At 44.3% G+C, this 19,905-nt stretch overlaps 1 protein-coding gene across 4 annotated transcripts in view; it reads right to left on the bottom strand.

Annotated features, from left to right (window-relative positions):
- Positions 1-34: 34 nt before the first annotated feature.
- CDKL1 (cyclin dependent kinase like 1) overlaps positions 35-19,905 on the bottom strand; it is a 63,891-nt gene continuing 44,020 nt past the window's right edge. For 3 of the 4 annotated variants that reach the window (XM_066272122.1, XM_066272123.1, XM_066272121.1), the window contains exons 4-11: positions 15,623-15,695; positions 12,977-13,067; positions 11,869-12,069; positions 8,076-8,158; positions 4,458-4,589; positions 4,245-4,301; positions 2,542-2,697; positions 35-206 (exon numbers count right to left, since the gene is read on the bottom strand). In XM_066272122.1, the coding sequence (XP_066128219.1) occupies positions 99-206; positions 2,542-2,697; positions 4,245-4,301; positions 4,458-4,589; positions 8,076-8,158; positions 11,869-12,069; positions 12,977-13,067; positions 15,623-15,695 (901 nt within the window). In that variant the 3' untranslated portion in view covers positions 35-98. The remainder of the gene's footprint in view (positions 207-2,541; positions 2,698-4,244; positions 4,302-4,457; positions 4,590-8,075; positions 8,159-11,868; positions 12,070-12,976; positions 13,068-15,622; positions 15,696-19,905) is intronic. The other variant, XM_066272124.1, reaches the window with a different exon arrangement.

Below are 19,905 nucleotides of genomic sequence, written 5' to 3'. Positions count from 1 at the left end.
TTATGTTTTCTCAACGTTGTGATGGTTTTCAATCAAATGTATGTTTTATTTTCTTGGATTTATTGATAAGTTCTTTTTATCATCAATCTCCAAGCTCCTTAAATGTTTGGAAAATGGTAGTTAAATTTCTTGGTATTATAGTAGTACTTCTTATTATCCAAAGCTGGGAAGATGCTATTGCTAGTCAGCTGAGGTAGGTACTGCACCTGAAAACACAAAACACAGAATTAGGTTCAGTGCCCTGTACTTTTTTCTTTGTTGATAACACATCACAAAAGAGGTAAATAAATTAAATTATCAGCATAGCAATACTTTTTCGCCCATGCCAGTTGGCTCAGTGGTAGAGCATTGGCCCAGCGTGTGGGAGTCCCGGGTTCGATTCCTGGCCAGGGCACACAGGAGAAGTACCCATCTGCTTCTCCACTTTTCCCCCTCTCCTTCCTCTCTATCTCTCTCTTCCTCTCCCATAGCCAAGGCTCCACTGGAGCAAAGTTGGCCCGGGCACTGAGAATGGCTCCATGGCCTCTGCCTCAGGCACTAGAATGGCTCTGGTTGCAGCAGAACAACGCCCCAGATGGGCAGAGCATCACCCCTAGTGGGCATGCCAGGTGAATCCTGGTCGGGTGCATGAGGGAGTCTTAGTCTCTGTGCCTGCCGGCTTCTTACTTCAGAAAAATTTAAAAAAAAAAACAAAACTTTTTCTTCAGAGAATCTAGAACCTGAGAGAGAGCAAAATGTTTAAATTTGGTCTCTGCTTTTTCTTTTAGAGATTTATTTCATATTAAAAAGAAAAACATGCACATTAAAAATTTTAGAGAACAGGAAAAAGGAAAAATCTACATGTTGATATTATTGGAAAAAGGTGTCTATTCACAGGAGTTAAGCATATATTCAGAGGACCTTACGAATCATTTAAGCCAATGCCTTGTTTTATTGCAAATAAAACTATGTCTGGAACACTTTCAGTGGTAGTCAACCTGGTCCCTACCGCCCACTAGTGGGTGTTCCAGCTTTCATGGTGGGCAGTAGCGGAGCAACTAAAGTATAAATAAAAAAGATAGATTTAACTAAAGTAAGTTGTTTTATAAAGATTTATTCTGCCAAACTTAACAAAAATCTGACATAAAGTAATTGGTAAGTAATTATTATTATATGCTCTAACTTGCTGTAACTCTGCTTTATAAATTTTATAAAGTTACTTCCCTACTTTATAAATCACCATTACTGTGGAACCGGTGGGCAGTTAGAAAATGTTACTACTAACAGAGATACAAAAGTGGGTGGTGGGTATAAAAAGGTTGACTACCCCAGACTTAGGCGAATGGCCCACTTACTCTTAGTTAAAAAGACAAAACGGCTCTCTTCATGCTGCCAGGGAATGTTTGAATTTATTGCGAATGTCATGTGAAAGTAAGGCGAACACACACTTTTTGTACTGTACTATATGACTGTAGATATCTGAAAATCAGGTACTTTTCATTATTTTCAAAGCAAACAGTTCAATCCTATAATACTTAAAAGCAATACACAAATTGGTCCCACATTCTTTCAAGTAAAAATATTTCCATCAAGACCTTTTACTTTTAAACACAAAGAAATATCAAAATAAGGGGTAACTCGGGTTGTGTGTCTATTTCCAGCCAGTTTTTCTACCTGATCATATATGACAGAATAAAATAAAGCCATCTTCATTTTGAAACTCTGGTCTATGTTAGGGCCCTGGAGTTCATGCGGTCCCTGTTCCCACGGCCTGCATATGTCCCATCCAAACCGCATACATACCACCAGATACCACTCAGGGTGCTGTGTACTGGGGGCTGCAAGGGAAAGTCTAAGGCAAGGTAGCTGAAGCTTAAGGGGTGCCAGGCAGTTCCAGAAGTGACCGGGAGCAGCCATCTTAGTTGTGGTTCCTACTGTAGTCCATTCTAAATTACTATAACTTTTGGCTTATAACTTATGACAAGACACTTCATGTAAGGCTGTTGTTATGCCACTTTACACAATGACAAATCTTCCCAGGCTCCCACTGTGCAATTTGGATGCTCTTTTGTGGTTAAATGTGCTGTGCGGCTGCTATCACTGAAGGCCGTCATCACTGCCTTCACCCTAGCCAACTGACCAAGATCAGGAAGGAAAGCAGTTATTTGGGGGAGGGGGGTAAACCTGGAATGTCAATCACTACTGAAGGTAAAAAGGTACAGAGCACTGCCTGGGCTGAATCTGATTTCATTTCCCAAAGCACAAGAAGCATGCTCAGCGGCCCTGACACTGGGTCCTGGCTGAGACCTGCGCTCACGCGTGCCCAGACCTCCTGCAGGGCAAAAACACCTTTAGGACTCAGAGAGAAGGGGCCTTAGAAGGCAGCTGTCTTTGGGGGCCTGGTTGGTAAAGCATGACCAGTGGCCTGGGGCTGGAATGAGGTCCTGGAGCTGCAAGTCACAACTGCCACCTCAAGTACAGTCTCTCTTTACTAGGGGGCAAGTATGAGATCACTTGAAGCTGCAACCGTGGAAGCTTTTGGAAAGCAGTGTCCCATTTTACCCCAGGCAGGTGCTTTCGGTTCTGTCTCAGGGGCTTCCTTGTTGGTTTGTCACGATCTTCTGCCAAACCCCTGATTTCTCTGATGTTGTTGAAATACGGGTGCTGCAACAGCTGCTCACAGGCCAGTCTCCCCTCAGGATTCATGTGAAGACAGCCCTAAAAGAAGAGAAAATGCCATCTTCTTACTCTTTCTTTTTTGTTTTCTTTTTTTTTTTTTTTTGTGACAGAGACAGAGAGAGTCAGAGAGAAGGACAGATAGGGACAGAGGGACAGGAAGAGAGAGAGATGAGAAGTATCAATTCCTCTTTGAGGCACCTTAGTTGTTCATTGATTGCTTCCTCATATGTGCCTTGACCGTGGGGCTACAGCAGACCGAGTAACCCCTTGCTCAAGCCAGCGACCTTGGGTCCAAGCTGGTGAGCTTTTGCTCAAACCAGATGAGCCTCCGCTCAAGCTGGTGACCTTGGGGTCTCGAACCTGGATCCTCGGCATCCCAGTCCGACTCTCTATCCACTGCGCCACCGCCTGGTCAGGCTGTCTTCTTACTCTTTCAAAATAACATTAACTTATGTGTGTCGTTTGTTTCTTCTTTATACGATTAAACTTACACTTTAATGAATTGGGAACAAGAGAGGGGAAAAGCAGGGGGGAAAAACCCAATCATGATTTCGGTTCCTTCCACGATCATTCCTAAAAGGGTCACCACATAATAGTTTCTGGAAATAGTAACAAAAAATCATTTTCTCCACCTTGTTCTTTTCTTGAGGCAATTGGTCTCTTCTGAGGCAATTGGTACTCTGCCCAGAGGGAGTAGGATCCAGTTCACCTCAGTGTCCAACTTGAATTATTCATTTAGCCTGTTTGGTCCCTTGCATATACTTTGTAAAAACTAGGTTTGTTTGTTTTGTTTTTTTAATTTAAAAATAATACTTACACATGGTAAAAATAAATGCAGACAAGATTCAGCAAAATCTCTTCACCACTCTAGTTCTGCCTTACCCCTTCTAACATCAGATTTCTTCTGGTACGTTCTTTCAGAAGTAGTCTATGCGTTACAAGTGCGCATGTGTCTGCATGGAAGGAGAGGTATCATATACCTCCCTTTACATTTCACCGTTTTTAAGTATTTGCTTTGCCAGTAAGCGGGCTATATAGGGCTCATACTTGGATGGGTTAAATCTCATGACCCCACACTCCAAGGCGGTGTCTCACTTTTTAAATTATGTTATAAAAGCATCAGTAAATGTATTCAGTAGTTTTTGAAATAGGTGGGATATTGATAATAACTTGCAAATAATTGATATACCTCATTTACATAAGACCTATATATTTCTGAAAATGTGTATGTTTATAAAGTTTTAAAACTCATAACCTACATCACGGTGTAGAGTAGGGAGCTGGCTTTTTAAAAGAACCCTCTGACTAAACATTTTTTGAAGAAAAGAAACTTTAAAACAAACACCGCTCCTCTGAAATTTCTATATTGTATAAATGTGGAAGACAAATATATACAATGTTAGGTTAATTTAAAGTGAAAAATACTTCCAGATATTTTTACTGTAATGGAATGTGACCCATTTTTAAAACTGAAAATATTTATACTTTTCAAAGGAGAATTCTAAAAGGAACACTTTTCAATCTGTGGATTCCCCAATGACAACAGCTTTTGTGCGCTTCCTGGTCAGAGGAAGCCATGAGTTTACCTTCAAGAGACCCAGGGCAGGATAAGAGATGTTTGGAAATTTTAATTCAAGTGGTTCCTGTTTAAAAAAAAAAAGAAAGAAAGAAAAGGGAGGTTTTATATACACCATGTATTCAAATATGAGGTTGCCTCAGATTGCATTTCTTTTGAGTGAGAGAAGCATCTTGCTGGAAACTTCCTGCCTCCTCCACCCTCTGCCCACCCTACCTCTCACCTGCAACAGCCTCCCTTCTTCACAAACAGCCTTCCCTGTTTCACAAATCCCTTCTCTCCCCGCCTCCAAATGGCTTTTCCAGATTTCCTTCCTAACCACTGCTTTCACTTCCTGCAGAACTGATGCGAAACGCTAGTAAAAGAAACAAAATAAAACAAAAAAACATTTGTCGAGCAAGCGTTCTTTCTTTTTTTTCCTGCCTTAGTTTATATAACTTGCCTTGCCTCAGAATAATTTTTGGCACTGATACTGGCTTTTATTTAAAGGGGCTCAATTATCGCATGTATTGACATTCACAAAAACGAAGCTTCAGAATAGATTTCTTTTTGTTACCCAGGTGAACAGATGCTTCTTGGTTTTCTGAAATAAACACTGTTATCTCCTCCCACAAGAGCCTCCTGTCTCCCGGATCATCCTACTGTTCCAAGTGTCTCCCAAGCAGAACTTCATTAATCTTCCTTTAGCCATATAAGACTACTTTGTCCAGTCACATGCTGGGGGCAATGAGAAATAACAAGCTTGATAAAGTGGGAGGAACGCCCAATGTCAGGCAGGCCAGTTAAAGAGATATACCACTGACAAAGAGGCTAATGGAAGAGAGGCGCTGAGAAAATAAGAGGCAGCCAAGCTGAGTAAGATAAGCGGCCGGCTGTGGTGAGTGCATAAGGGTGACCGCGTGGGGGCTGGCAGCTGGGACAGGCTGCCAGGCACCTGGAGAAACACCACCCCTGGTGCTGCCAGCACGATGTAGCTTTGGCCAGGGAACCAGCCAACAACAACCAGTCCCCGAGTGTGCACTTATTCATCACTGATAAGAGACAAGAGCCTCAGAGGGAGAAAAAACATTCTACAGCAGATTCATATTAGCCCTTGAGAGTAACCCTCCCGGACCTAAGCTTAAATCACTGATTTCCACCCGATGTGCTGCAAGAATTTTAAAGCATGCAGTACCTGACTATTTAGCCAGGGACATTGACCTCTTTTCCCTTAGACTGTCAAATTATAATAATTTTAAAATGACAACAGCCAACACAGTAGCCGTCTGATGTGAATGCATCAAAATTATACCTCCTTTTTTGTCAGATCGGCAAAAAATATATTTTTTTAGTGTGTGCTGCAGAATTTTAGTGATTAGTTTATGTGTGCCATGAGATGGAAAAGGTTGAAAATTGCTGGCTGGCTTACATACTGTATTTCCCTTGCTACTTCTGTGTGTTGAATCTGAGCATGGCCGGGGATTGCCATGACTGAGCTCTGCTGTCTCAGCAACACGCCTGGGACGAGGCCAAGGCCACGGGCCGGCTGGCTGGCTGTGACATAATGGGCCCATCCTGCCTGCTGAGCCAGTTTTCCCGGGCACAGAAGTAAGCAGGCCTCCCTCCCGCACGGTTCCTGATCCGCAGAGGGACTGGGCACCTATGGTGAACCCGCACATCCCTTCCACTGCTTCTTCCTGTGTTTCTGTCAACAGGAAATCCTCTGGGAAACCATGGGAAGCTTTTTACGTTTATGAAACCTGGGTTGTTTCTGAGGCTTTCCCAGTAGAGAAGCAAACAGGAAATCACTAAGGGATATTTGTGTGGAACTGGGAATGTCCAGGTCACCAGGGAGCCAGCTGGGTCACCTCCCATATGCCGAGTGTCATTCCCACCTCTCTGTCCCAGTGTGCTCCCAGCATGACCCACTTTCCCTCTGGCTAGTGGCTCCAGAAGTGGGAAGAGGAAGTCTTCATTGTGAGACAAGGCAAGGGGCTCAGGAAACAGACAGCAAGGGAACTTGATGGAGCTTCCATGTGGAAACAACAATGGGACGGTTAGTTTCAATTTGAAAGTACCTTTCCTAGACAGTAGAAACTCAGATTTCACTAACCCTTATTGTGCTCTGAAATTTTTTTGATTATTATACAGGCTCATTCGAAGACATAAAAAAATCATAAAGAAAGAAAAAGTTACCCCACCACAGAGATACACATTGTTAATATTGGTATGTATATCCTTGCAGCCAAATATAAAAAGCTTTACATGATTTTGCAAAGACTATTATATTATTTCATACTTATATATAAATATATCTATTGTGTACTACTCATTAAAATTATGTCAAATTATATATACTGTTTTATAACCATTTTTTTCATTTAGCAATATGTTGTGAACTTTTTTTCAGGTGAATACATAAAAACCTATTTTTACTGGGTATGGGGTGTTTCTATTGGATGGATATATCATCAGTTATTTAATCCTCTACTGATGGGACACTAAAGGAAATGATTTCTATTAGAGAATGCTATGTCTAGGCCCTGGCCGGTTGGCTCAGTGGTAGAGCGTCGACCTGGTGTGCAGAGGTCCCGGGTTCAATTCCCGGCCAGGGCACACAGGAGAAGTGCCCATCTGCTTCTCCACCCCTCCCCATCTCCTTCCTCTCTGTCTCTCTCTTCCCCTCCCGCAGCCGAGGCTCCGTTGGAGCGGGGATGGCCCTGGCACTGGGTATGGCTCCATGGCCTCTGCCCCAGGCGCTGGAGAGGCTCTGGTCGCATCAGAGCGACGCCCCGGAGGGACAGAGCATCGTCCCCTGGTGAGCGTGCCAGGTGGATCCCGGTCAGGCGCATGCGGGAGTCTGAATGCCTCCCCGTTTCCAGCTTCAGAAAGATACAAAAAAAAATAAGAATGCTATGTCTTTATGCCTTTGTCTAATCGTTTCATGGGAACAAATTCTTGAAAGTGGACTAAGAGTATGCACATTTTTTATTTTTCAGGTTTTTTAGAATTAGTGTGTTCCCCACATTGGCCACAGAGGACAAGCACCAGAGTGATGCCAGCCATTCCAGTTCATTACCATTTCCCTCCAGGGCCTGGGAAATGAAAGCACCAGGGATGTGGACAATGCTGGATTTTCCTGGATGAGTCACTGTCTAAAAGTTGATGGGTGTTCAGTCATCCAGCTCCAACTGCTGAAATTGGTGAATTGAAGGTCAGGCGAGGTTAGGGCAGGCACTCTGCATTCCTGTCTGTCATGGATGCAGTGAAGGCCAGGGTCTTGCTAACCAATTTGCCTCCTTTTTTTTTTTTTTTCACTCTAGACCAGGGGTCTCAAACTCAACTCAGCATGTGGGCCGCAGAGCAAGATCACAGCCGTTCGGCGGGCCGCACTAGATCTACAAAAGGCAACTGTTACGCAACACTTTTCTCACTGCAGTTGAAAACAAAAAAAAATCAGTACAACAAGCACAATCGTACATGCAGTTTACTCAGTGTCACAAAACGACCAGAAACTGTAGTTCGCATCACAACTGCTGTTAACTAAGCTAATATCTAGCTAGGATGCTAGAGAAATGAAAAATACACGTAGGCCCCTAGACTTACTTAATTTTATCCAAAATATTTTGAACTTCGTGGATTAGTCTGCGGGCCGCACAAAATTGTTCGGCGGGCCGCGAGTTTGAGACCCCTGCTCTAGACTGACCTTCCATGACAGACAGGCAATGGGACTCAGCCAATTGAATATTAAAACCTAGTTAGCTTGCAACTCCCCATGTGAACAGAATGATCGTTCACCACTAAAACACCCTGGCAGCCTCAGCACTGACATGCAGAATTCTTTCAAAAATGGGTCACTCACCATATCTTCAGGGTCTGGAATTTTCACCCCACTGAAGTACTGATTGGCGCTGAATACTTGCTGGTGCCTAGGAATGAGATCTCCTTTGGACATGAAGAAAGAGGAAGGTAAAATGAGGTGGGTTGGCGAGCCCAGATCTGTGGTTTCCCTCCAGTGGTGCTGGGCCTCTGTCCCCGCCTGTGAAGGCTGCAGTCTGCTCTCCCAGTCAGAGGGAGGGGCGCTGAGGCAGCCTCAGCAGCCCGTTCTGAGACCTGCAGTGCGCATGGTGCTGCGCTAGGCACAGAGGAGGCATGTGCCCACACGAAGGCTGCAAGGTTCTTCCCCTCAAGGCTCAGAGTGAGTTTAAGGAATCCAAACCAAACCACTCAGAAGCACACACACAAATCAAATATCAAACCCCTTTTTTTTATATTTCAACAGAGACAGAGAGAGTCAGAGAGAAAGACAGATGGGGACAGAAAGACAGGAAGGAAAAGGGGTGAGAAGCATCAATTCTTTGTTGCGGCATCTTAGTTGTTCATTGATTGCTTGACCGGGGGATACAGCAGAGCATGTGATCCCTTGCTCAAGCCAGTGACCTTAGGCTCAAGCCAGCAACCTTAGGATTCAAGCCAGCAACCTTGGGACTCAAGCCAGCGACATGGGGTCATGTCCATGATCCCATGCTCAAGCCAGCGACCCTGCATTCAAGTTGGTGAGCCCGCACTCAAGCTGGATGAGCTCACACTCAAGCAGGTGACCTCAGGGTTTCGAACCTGGGTCCTCTGTGTCCCAGACCAGTGCTCTATCCACTGTGCCACCACCTGGTCAGGCACCGCCCCCCCTTCTTTGAATAGCAAAAGCAAAACAACTACAAATCAAAATCATGTTTGTTAACTGAGTCCTGATGGGTAAGACAGAAGTGTATTGGCCTAACAGAACAGTGCCTGATGCATAGCAAATAAAAAACAAATATTTGAGGAGGAAAGGGAGGGAAGGAAAGGAAAGAGGAGGTGGGAAGGAAGAGGAATCATGGAAAATCTAGCTAGAAGGAATACATTTCTAAACTGAAACCACCGTTTCTTCTTTCACCAAGTAGCAATCACCCATTTTATCTTCTGTTTAGAAGTACTTACAATGTGAAGCATGAAACAAAAGGAGCACTCCTATATTCTGAGGAGTATGTGAGGTTCAGTCTACCCAGATTTCAGCCAAGTCAGCTGAAATCAGCCTCCCGTAAAATTCTAGGGCTAGTACACTTGAAGAGGAATTTTGTCAGAGAATACAAGGAGACTCTCAGAAAAGGGCACCTCTGATGCACACCGGGACCCACTTCTCAGAGACCCACTGGCCCCCAGAAATGCTGCTATTGTACTGGGCTCAAGTTCCTACCCCAGAGTATTAAGTTATCTAATTTTACCAATTTGGTTTGGAAATTTAACCTCTTGCTCAAATCCAAAAGCTGCTGTTCTCACCCCATTTTGGACAAGCAGCCAAAATATACTCTCTAATACCTTCATCATGCGAGCAACACCTGCACCTTAACAACCTGCTCCCATCAGAGCTGGGGGAGGGGGCACAGAGAGGGTACCCTAAAGTCACCAGGGGAAACACAGCAAAGGAAGGCTGAGTGCCCCTGGAAGGGCTCCCTAGTCTCTTACATGTCACTCAACAAAAGCCATCAGCAAATATTTACTGCCTACTATGTGCAGATGTTGTGGAGGACAGATAGCACTAAAAGACACGATCTCACCCTCAGGCTGCTTATCTGAGAAAAGTCAAAGACATGGTGACAGCAGGTGTGACAAGAGTTTAGAAGAGGACAAGTTTGCTTTACATTGGGATACTCAGGGGAGTAGGAGCAAAACTTTTGAAGAGAACAGTCACTGCTTATAGGTCTTTTGTCCATCCTTCTCTCTCTCCTCCCTTCGTTTCCTCCACCCAGTGGTGGGATTCAAAAAATATAACAACCAGTATTCTGTCCTAATGACCGTATTAAGTATAAAAAGATGATATACCAAAAGGTACTTTATTATTTTATGCATTTAATACTTAAATAAGAACAATAAAAGAGATACATAAAACTAGATTATGAGTTTTGGTTTTTTTTAGTATCATTCTTAATTTTATTTTTAATGGGGCGACATCAATAAATCAGGATACATATATTCAAAGATTAGATTATGAGTTTTAAAGTATTAATAAAAAATATTAATAATACCTGACAAAAAATAAGAAAACTGTTATGTAAGATATTTCCATATTGCTGCTGCTGCTTTTTTTGTATTTTTGTGAAGTTAGAAGCAGGGAGGCAGTCAGACTCCTGCATGCGCCTGGCTGGGATCCACCAGGGGGCGATGCTCTGCCCATCTGGGGCATTGCTCCATTGTGGCTGGAGCCATTCTATTGCCTGAGGCAGAGGCCATGGAGCCATCCTCAGCGCCCGGGGCCAACTTTCCTCTAGTGGAGCCTTGGCTGCAGGAGGGGAAGAAATAGAGAGGAAGGAGAGGGGGAAGGGTAGAGAAGCAGATGGGCACTTCTCCTGTATGCCCTGTGTGCCCTGTCCGGGAATTGAACCCAGGACTTCCACATGCCAGGCCAATGCTCTACCACTGAGCCAACCGACCAGGGCCCCATATTGCTTCTTGACTGGCACCCTCACTTGCAATTTTTTTCATCTATGGACAGAATGAACATTACTATGGGCGCTTAGAATATGCTTTTTGCAGATGAACGTTAAAAATGAATAAGGAATGTAAATTTGTAATTTCCACATTGGGTGGCTGCCCAGGTGGCCACCTTAGAGAGAACCCTGATTACAAGTGCCATTTTAACAACCAGTTCGCCAAACTCAATAAAAAATTAGGTATCGGTTCTGTCAAACCGGTACAAACTGGCTGAATCCCACCACTTCCTCCACCCCAAGAGTAAAAAGAAAGGAAGGGCCTTTTGGGTGGGAAAGCAAGACAAAAAGAGGGACATTAGAAGAATGATTTTTTTTTCTTTTTGAGAGAGAAACAGACAGACAGACAGGGAGAGAGAAGAGAAGCATCAACTTGTAGTTGCGACACTTTTAGTTGTTCATTGATTGTTTCTCACACATGCCTTGACTGGGGGGCTCCAGCTGAGTCAGTGACCCCTTGCTCAAGTCAGCGACCTTGGGCTTCAAGAAAGCCAGCGACCTTGGGCTTCAAGCCAGCGACCTCTGGGCTCATGTCTATGATCCCATGTTCATGCCAGCGACCCCTCACTCAAGCTGGTGAGTCTGTGCTCAATCCTGTGACCTTGGGGTTTCAAACCTGGGTCCTCAGCATCCCAGGTCAACACTCTGTCCACTGCACCACCACCTGGTCCAGTAAGAATAACTTTCTGCCTGACATGTAGAAGGTTAAAAATCTTTCTCTACAGTGTCTGAATAATCCAAACTACCCTGGCAGGCGAGAGTTAAGGACAACCAACAAATGAATTACCACATCATCACAAATAAAATGAAACACCATCAGCATTCTGTAAACTGTGAAGCCGGTATAGAAATGTATGTTTTTATTATTGCTATGAGCAAATTGTGTCCTTTTTGACACTTGATCCAAACTATGCTAAAGAGCAAATTGTGTCCTTTTTGACAATTAGTACATACTCAAAATTGTGGATTCTTTTTATTAAAACAAATGTGGACAACTTTTAATGGATGTTGAAAGTGTCCCTCCTTTGTAACTGTAAAGGCCATTAGGGGAGACTAGGAACTTGGCTCTGCCCTACACTGACGTGGGTAAAACTATCCAGTTTCCCAAAAGGTGGGACAGACACCACTTACCTAAAGTTTTCCTGATCAGATAGAGCTGATCCACATCCGATTTTCCTGGCCACAGAGGCACCCCTGACAGCAGCTCAGCAAAGACACAGCCAACTGCCCAAACATCTACTGGGGGGCCATACTGTGTGTCCCCCACCAACAGCTCCGGGGAGCGGTACCACCTGGTAGCCACGTAGTCTGTGTAGTAGTCACTCGGTCCAGCTGGCCAGTGTCAAGACATGGGAAAAAGACAGTAGTAGAAGCATGGGATTAGAACTGGAAGAAGACCTAAGACATCCAGCTTGTGCCCAATGTTGCAGCTTTTATACATCAATGGTTCTCAATACTTCTTTTATTTATTTATTCATTTTAGAGAGGAGGGGGAGAGAGAGAGAGAGAGAGAAGGGGGAGGAGCAGGAAGCATCAACTCCCATATGTGCCTTGACCAGGCAAGCCAGGGTTTTGAACCGGCAACCTCAGTGTTTCCAGGTTGACGCTTTATCCACTGCACCACCACAGGTCAGGCTCAATACTTCTTGTACATTAAAATCACCTGAAATATAGAATTGTTTAAATTATTGATGCTTGGACCCCACCCCAGTCTGATTAAACCACAACCCCTGGCCTGGGGGTAAGGAGGGGTGGTGGGATCAGTATAGTTTTTGTAGTTATAGTTTATATACATGACTCTAATCTGCAGCCAAAATAGTACTTCTGAAAAGTTAAAAGGGAGAAACTAGGAGGGTAACATATATTTTTTAAATTTTTTATTTGTTGATTATAGGGAGAGGAAGGGACAGAGAGAGAGAGAGAGAGAGAGAGAGAGAAAGAAACATCCATTTGTTTCTGCATGTGACCTGATTGGGGATTGAACTGGCAACATTTGCAGGTTGGGACAATGCTCCAACCAACTAAGCCGTTGGCCAGGGCTAGGAGGGTAACGTATTTTTACTACCCACTTCACTGTGGTATAAACTACATAGAGCATACATTTTTTAAACCACTGTATGTGTCTACATGTTTTCAGTAATTACATAATTGTAATTTATAGCAAGCTTAGGCCCTAAAAACAAGAACTGGCTTCCCATAGCATTTAGATCTTATACTTAAGAGAAACTTCAATACTCACTCAAAAGCCGAGCAAATCCAAAGTCACAAAGTTTAATTACTGAATGTTTTGTGATGAGGATATTTTCTGGTTTCACATCTCTATGGATGCACTAGTCACAAAAATCAAACCAAAACAGATTATTAAAGAGCAACTATAATATATGGAATAAAGAAAACACATGAATACTTAGCAAGTAATTGAGAAATCATCTGAATTTCTCACCAGCATTTTGGATAACAGGCTGCAAAATGCCAACATCTGCAAACCAGCAGCGTGAAAGAAATCTGGTGCCATACCTATTATTGCCTGAATCATCCCAAATTCCTGAAGGGCCCAAACGAACCAACAAGAACATCCAGGAAAATTAAATTTTAGCTAAACAGTTTTTTAGTACAAGTATGTCCCATGTAGCATTTGGCACGTACTTAATCTGGCAACCCTAGGTGAAAGGGAAATGTCAGCGGGTAAGAGACTTATCAGGATGCTCACTTAGTAAGTTATATAATGTCTAATCACTGAGTTGTACACCTGAAACTAATATAACACGGTACATCAACTGTCACTGAAAAATCAAAAATAATTTAAAAAAGAAAAAAAGAAAAGAAAGGCTGTGGGCAAGGCCTCCACCATGATTGCTGGAGCTGCAAGTTGGTGCAGAAGCGGGATTCACAATGCAGTTGTTGAACAGAACAGGACACAGTCTGCCTGGGAAACAGGACAGGCGCTGGGCCTGCTGAGATAAGCTGGGGAAGAGAAGGGCGGGAACCCTGAGCTTGCCCTTCCAGCTCGGACATCTGTCCTGACCAGATAAACAAGAGTAGGCAACGCTCACCCTCTGGAGTCGCTAGATGTCAGCTCCATCCCACACACAAGTGTTTTCAGTGCTGCATCGGCACCGCATAGTAGTTTAGACTCAAATCACCTGTGGTTTAGAAACCACAGGTGACATTGTCTAACAGGGAGATGTTAAAAGAATGTTTAACAATTTTCACATGGTTTTGTTATTAAATAATTTTCTTGGCAAAGAACAACTCAATATCCTAATTAACATTTATATAAAAGCTATATGCTATATAAAAATTATATATAGCTGTATGTTATATATAAAAATATATGCTCACAAAAATTAGGGGGTATTTTATAGCTTCATATTCATTCTGAAATATCCCCTAATTTTTGTGAGCAGTATTCTTTTCAGGGTTCCTAATAATCTTCCCTTCTTCCGAGTATTTTCCTCTCTGGGGAGGAACGTTGGATCCTTCTGCAAGGAGAGACCTTCTTTGGCTTGCAGCTGAAACCCTGGGGTATCCTTGACTTTCTAGAATTTGGGAAAAGGACAAAGGATCTTCTTGAGCCTGGCCTAGTACTTACTCCAAAGGACCTTCAGGGTGAGAGATTAGTGGCAGGGTTTCCCCAAAGGATATTAATTATTCTGGAAAAAAATTCGGGAGACAATTTCTGAATAATTTTATGAAAAACTATCTAGTTCTCAGCAATTAACGGCCCTGAGAGCTCCACTCTTTTACCACTGGCTTCACATAGTACTATAAATGGGCACACCCGGGATATCATGACGACAGATGGTCAGGACTTGTAAGCAGGAATGCGCTCCTATTCTGTTCTGGGAATTCTTTACAAATCTCTACGCTCTCCCCCCATCAGCACAAGCAGCCAAACAGAGCAGTCAGCGGCTCTCCAGGGAACTGTGGTATGCCTTTGTCTGTCGTGTCTCTACTCTTCCCCACCAGGGCCTTCATGCAGTCTCTCTTGCTCACCCATCCTAAAACCTACTCTCAGGAAAGCACTAATCCTCACTCTTACTAAACACAATATAAGGTGTCCAGGCTCCCTGCTATAAGTGCATTTTGTCAAGGACAAGTAGCCTTCAGCAAGGTGGGACTCAGTAGGGAGAAGTGCTGACTACTGTCATATTTTCTCCTTCTTGGAAGGCAGTGTCAGGAAAAATCATTCAGAACAGCTCAACGACAAGGATTCAGGCCCACCAGCTAAACTGACCGTGGCAGCCAGTAGATTAACATATCCCAGTCAGACTGCCCGGTGGTTGAACTGAAGCTCTAATATTGGAATCTGGCTTCTGTGTGCACAGAGTGGGCAGAGTTGTTCTGGAGGAGGCAGCAGGCTTCCCAGCATCTATGAAGTCACGCCACCTGGGTCCACTGCCTCTGCCAGGCCTCGCTGTGGCGGGTCACAGGCTTCCACTGGGCTGGTTCGTTTCAGACCGGGCACTCGTATCTCAGCACAGCAGACACTAGCATGGGCATGTCATGCTTGGAACTCCACCTACTACAACTGGACAGGCATGAGTCACATGGGGGTCCCCTCCCCAATTTCAGTGCCTTCAGATGGTTGCAGACCCATATAGACTCCCAGTGAATGGGACGCTACCTGAAATCTGAGGAGCTTCTGATCAGTATAACTACTTTCTTAAAATAATGAAAATGCATCTTTTATGTACCCTGAACAACAGGGTACATAATGCCAATAGTTAGGTTGGCATTTTAAGCCTCTACTTACCCCAGCCAGGCTTAAGAAGATTTGGATGAAAAATTATATCCACAAAAACATGATATAAACTTTAAACAAAGGCTCTTGCCTCAGATAAGGGCAGCCTTCTGATTCTTCAGGGAAGATCATGAGACTTACATTATGTTGATGGCAAAAATTTACAGCTTGCAATGTCTGCCAAGTTATGCTCTTCACAAGATGTTCCGGTACCCTAGTGAAAGTAAAGAAGCAGCACAAACACATTCTTTAGTGTAGCCATGGGATTCAGCTCAGAGAAGAGAAATAAAAAAGAAAAAAACAAACTAAGAGAGGCTTGAATGGTGAAAAATCCTAGGTGGCCCATAGACATCTAATTCTAACTCATCGAAATGTCATTCCGTAGGTCCAAAGCGTAAAGAACATGTGATCAGCACACTGATGAACTCTCGGGACAGCAAGCTAATGACAATGCTACCGGCTACTTCCACAGGGAGGAACCATGAAGTCCACAGGGATTTCAACAAATTTTATGAAATCCAACCTCAAATATCTGTGACACCACTGGGAACTGCCTGGTGACTTGAACTCCATTTCTATAAGGAGTTTTTTTGTCAATGGAAAGTTAGTTAATATATAGCATAAAATATGCTCTTTGATTTTTCAAGTTGCCCCAAACCAATGACCTTGCAGCAGAACTTATATTCTGTGTGTGAGTCCATGGCTTCTCCAGGTTCCCTGAGCAGAATTTTATTAAGGTAATGAAGATTTTGCTGAAGATAGGGAAGAGGTTAACGTGGCACACCATGCAAAAAAGTTAACAATTTCCTGGCCAGTTGGCTCAGTGGTAGAGCGTCGGCCTGGCGTGCAGAAGTCCCGGGTTCGATTCCCAGCCAGGGCACACAGGAGAAGTGCCCATCTGCTTCTCCACCCCTCCCCCTCTCCTTCCTCTCTGTCTCTCTCTTCCCCTCCTGCAGCCGAGGCTCCATTGGAGCAAAGATGGCCTGGGTGCTGGGGATGGCTCCTTGGCCTCTGCCCCAGGCGCTAGAGTGGCTCTGGTCGCAACAGAGCGACGCCCCGGAGGGGCAGAGCATCGCCCCCTGGTGGGCAGAGCGTCGCCCCCTGGTGGGCATGCCGGGTGGATCCCGGTCAGGCGCATGCGGGAGTCTGTCTGACTGTCTCTCCCCGTTTATAGCTTCAGAAAAATACAAAAAAAAAAAAAACAACAAAAAAGTTAACAATAATTAAAAACCCACACTGGCAGCCCGGCTCTTTCCCCACCCTGCTCCTCCCTGGTGGCCGGCAGGCAGCCTCCCTTCTCATCTCTGTCTGGCCTCTTTCACAGCATCTCACCTTGATGCCACTGTTCCCAGCACTTCTCTGACTTTAAGCTCGTATAACCGGGCAACTAGTAGCCCTAGCAGATCCTCTGCACAAATTAGGAAACAGCACTTTCTGGGGGAGAAGTTTTTTTTTAATTAGGCAATAAGTAAAATGGACCACAGAAAGTGTACATTTATTTTCAGAACCCCCCCCCCCGCCATCCACCAGCTGGACCTAGTGTTTTTATAAATCAAACATTAAACAACATTGTTGTGATCCTTAGCCAGAACTAAGAAGTAAGCCAGGGAGGAAACTCTTAAGTATTTGTGTTAAGGTGACCAAAAATGTCACTTCCAGCCTCTGGGAGGGGCTATAAGGTCACTCTTGTCAAAGACCAGATGTTTAGGAAATCCTTTCAAGCACGTAAGAGGATACTTCAATAGCAGGACAATGAGGAAGAGGCCCCTTCCAGGAGGATGAGCTGGGACATGTTTATACCAGAACTACGTCCTTGGACTTCAAGCAGCTTCTCTCAAAATTCTCTTCCTTATTCTAGTGGCATGTAGGCACAGATGCTAGAAAAACAAAACTAAGAAGGGAACATTCAGAGGCCCTGGCTGGTTGGCTCAGCAGCAGAGCATTGGCCTGGTGTATGGAAGTTCCCGGTTCAATTCCCATTTAGGGTACACAGGAGAAGCGACCATCTGCTTCTCCACCCCTCCCCCTCTCCCTTTTCTCTTTCTATCTCTTTTTCTCCCACAGCCATGGCTGGTTGGAGCAAGTCGGCCCCGGGTGCTGAGGATGGCTCCATGGCCTCTGGTGCTAAAATAGCTTGATTGCCAAGCAATGGAGCAATGGCCTCAGGGCATCGCTCCATAGGGAGCTTGCCAGGTGGATTCCAGTCAGGGCACATGCAGGAGTCTATCTTTCTGCTTCCTCGCTTCTCACTTAAGAAAAATAATAAAATTTTAAAAAAAAATTTTTTTTAAGGGGGAATGTTTAGGGAAATGCTTTCCCTCATCCTCCATTTTCTGTCCAGAAAAAATAGAATATATTTTGATTGTTTAATGAATTAACTATTAATATAAGGTTATCAATGCCAGGCAACATTATAGTCTCTAAGAATATTTCCCAAAAGAAATTATTTAAAAGGATCATTTAAAGCTAAATTATAATAGCATATCATTAATGCCCCTCTAAGGCTGAGTACTCACCTATTCCACAACTCCCAAATGTGAAAACTCCGTACAAACTACCTAGTGTTGTCTTGAGTTTACTACTCACTCCACCTCTTTATTACTCCATTTCTTCTCTCAAATGCCGGGGCCTCAGTCTCTACCTCTAAGACTCTTTTTAGTGGCTGATAAGAGGAGCCAGGTTTTTAACTGCTGGAGAAGGGAGTTACAAACATGGAAAGGGAGAAGAACAGAATCTGTTCTGTGGTGTTAGACTAGAATTGTACATACATACATAATACATACAGGAAGTACTGGGCTGGCAGGAGTGCTATCTTGTACAGAGCATTCCAGAAAGCTGCTTTGCTTCGCTACATAAGACAGACATAGTGCTTAAATGATGAGATGTGACCAGATTTTGGCTACATTTTTTTTTTTTTTTGTATTTTTCTGAAGCTGGAAACGGGGAGAGACAGTCAGACAGACTCCCGCATGCGCCCGACCGGGATCCACCCGGCACGCCCACCAGGGGCGACGCTCTGCCCACCAGGGGGTGATGCTCTGCCGCGACCAGAGCCACTCTAGCGCCTGGGGCAGAGGCCAAGGAGCCATCCCCAGCACCCAGGCCATCTTTGCTCCAATGGAGCCTCGGCTGCAGGAGGGGAAGAGAGAGACAGAGAGGAAGGAGGGGGTGGGGTGGAGAAGCAAATGGGCGCTTCTCCTATGTGCCCTGGCCGGGAATCGAACCTGGGTCCCCCGCATGCCAGGCCGACACTCTACCGCTGAGCCAACCGGCCAGGGCCAATTTTGGCTACATTTTAAAAATAGAGTCTTCAGGATTTTCTGAGGAATTGGATGAGAACAAAGAGAGAAAACAGGAATGACATGAGGGTTAGTTAGTTGAGTAGCTGGTTCACGATGGGCCTTTTACTGAGGAGAATGCTGGGGGTGGGAGGAAGTCTGGCTTGGGGGAAGAGAGGGTGGATAAGCTGAGATGCTTTGGGGACATCCGAGGGAAGACTCTGAGTAGGCAGTTCTGAATTCAGAAGGAAGGTCCAGCTGGAAGCATAAATTTGGAATGCATAAATATATTTATAATTTATTTTTTTTTATTTTTTTAATTTATTTATTCATTTTTAGAGAGGAAAGAGAGAGAGAGAGAGAGAGAGAGAGAGAGGGAGGAGAGAGAGGAGAGAGAGATAGAGAGAAGGGGGGAGGAGCTGGAAGCATCAACTCCCATATGTGCCTTGACCAGGCAAGCCCAGGGTTTCGAACCGGCGACCTCAGCATTTCCAGGTCGACGCTTTATCCACTGCGCCACCACAGGTCAGGCCTGGAATGCATAAATATATTGATGGTACTTAGAGTCCTATGACTGCATGAAGCCACTTAAGAAGTAAATACAGAAAAAGAGGAGGTCGAAGTCCAGAGACCCTGAAACCCATAGCGGTCAGAACAAGGAGGGGGCCCAGCAAGAGAATGGGGCGGAACACTGAGAAACTAAGGCAACAAACCCTCGGGGACAGTCACTGAAGCCAAATGAAGAACGTGTTTCAAAGGACTTCAGGATTAGGATGATGGAGTGAACAAACAATCTAATTTCATTCCCTCCTCAACCCTGACTAGAACTACACGGAGAGATTTTTTTTTTTTTTTTCTTTTTAAACAAAAACCTACGTAGTCAGAGAGAATAGAAAAAGAGAGAATAACACATTTTGGAATCTGGAAAGCAGTTGGATGAATGCTAACTGACACCAGGCCCTAGACAGCTGACAGCTAGGCCTGGAGAGGGGAGAGGGGAGGACCAACCAATTTGCCCCAAAGAATCCTCCTAAGGCTCAGGAACTAGCAGCTACGATCTCTGTGGCAGTGGGAGGGAAGGAGTGTGAAAAAAATCTGTTTGGGAAACAAGTAAATCCCTCATAAGTAATAAACCTCCCTTCCCCA

This window comes from Saccopteryx bilineata, chromosome 4 (assembly GCF_036850765.1).
Source record: "Saccopteryx bilineata isolate mSacBil1 chromosome 4, mSacBil1_pri_phased_curated, whole genome shotgun sequence".
Classification (NCBI taxonomy): domain Eukaryota; kingdom Metazoa; phylum Chordata; class Mammalia; order Chiroptera; family Emballonuridae; genus Saccopteryx; species Saccopteryx bilineata.
The sequence above is the reverse complement of the archived record's forward strand: the minus strand, read 5'-3'. Positions and strand labels throughout refer to the sequence as shown.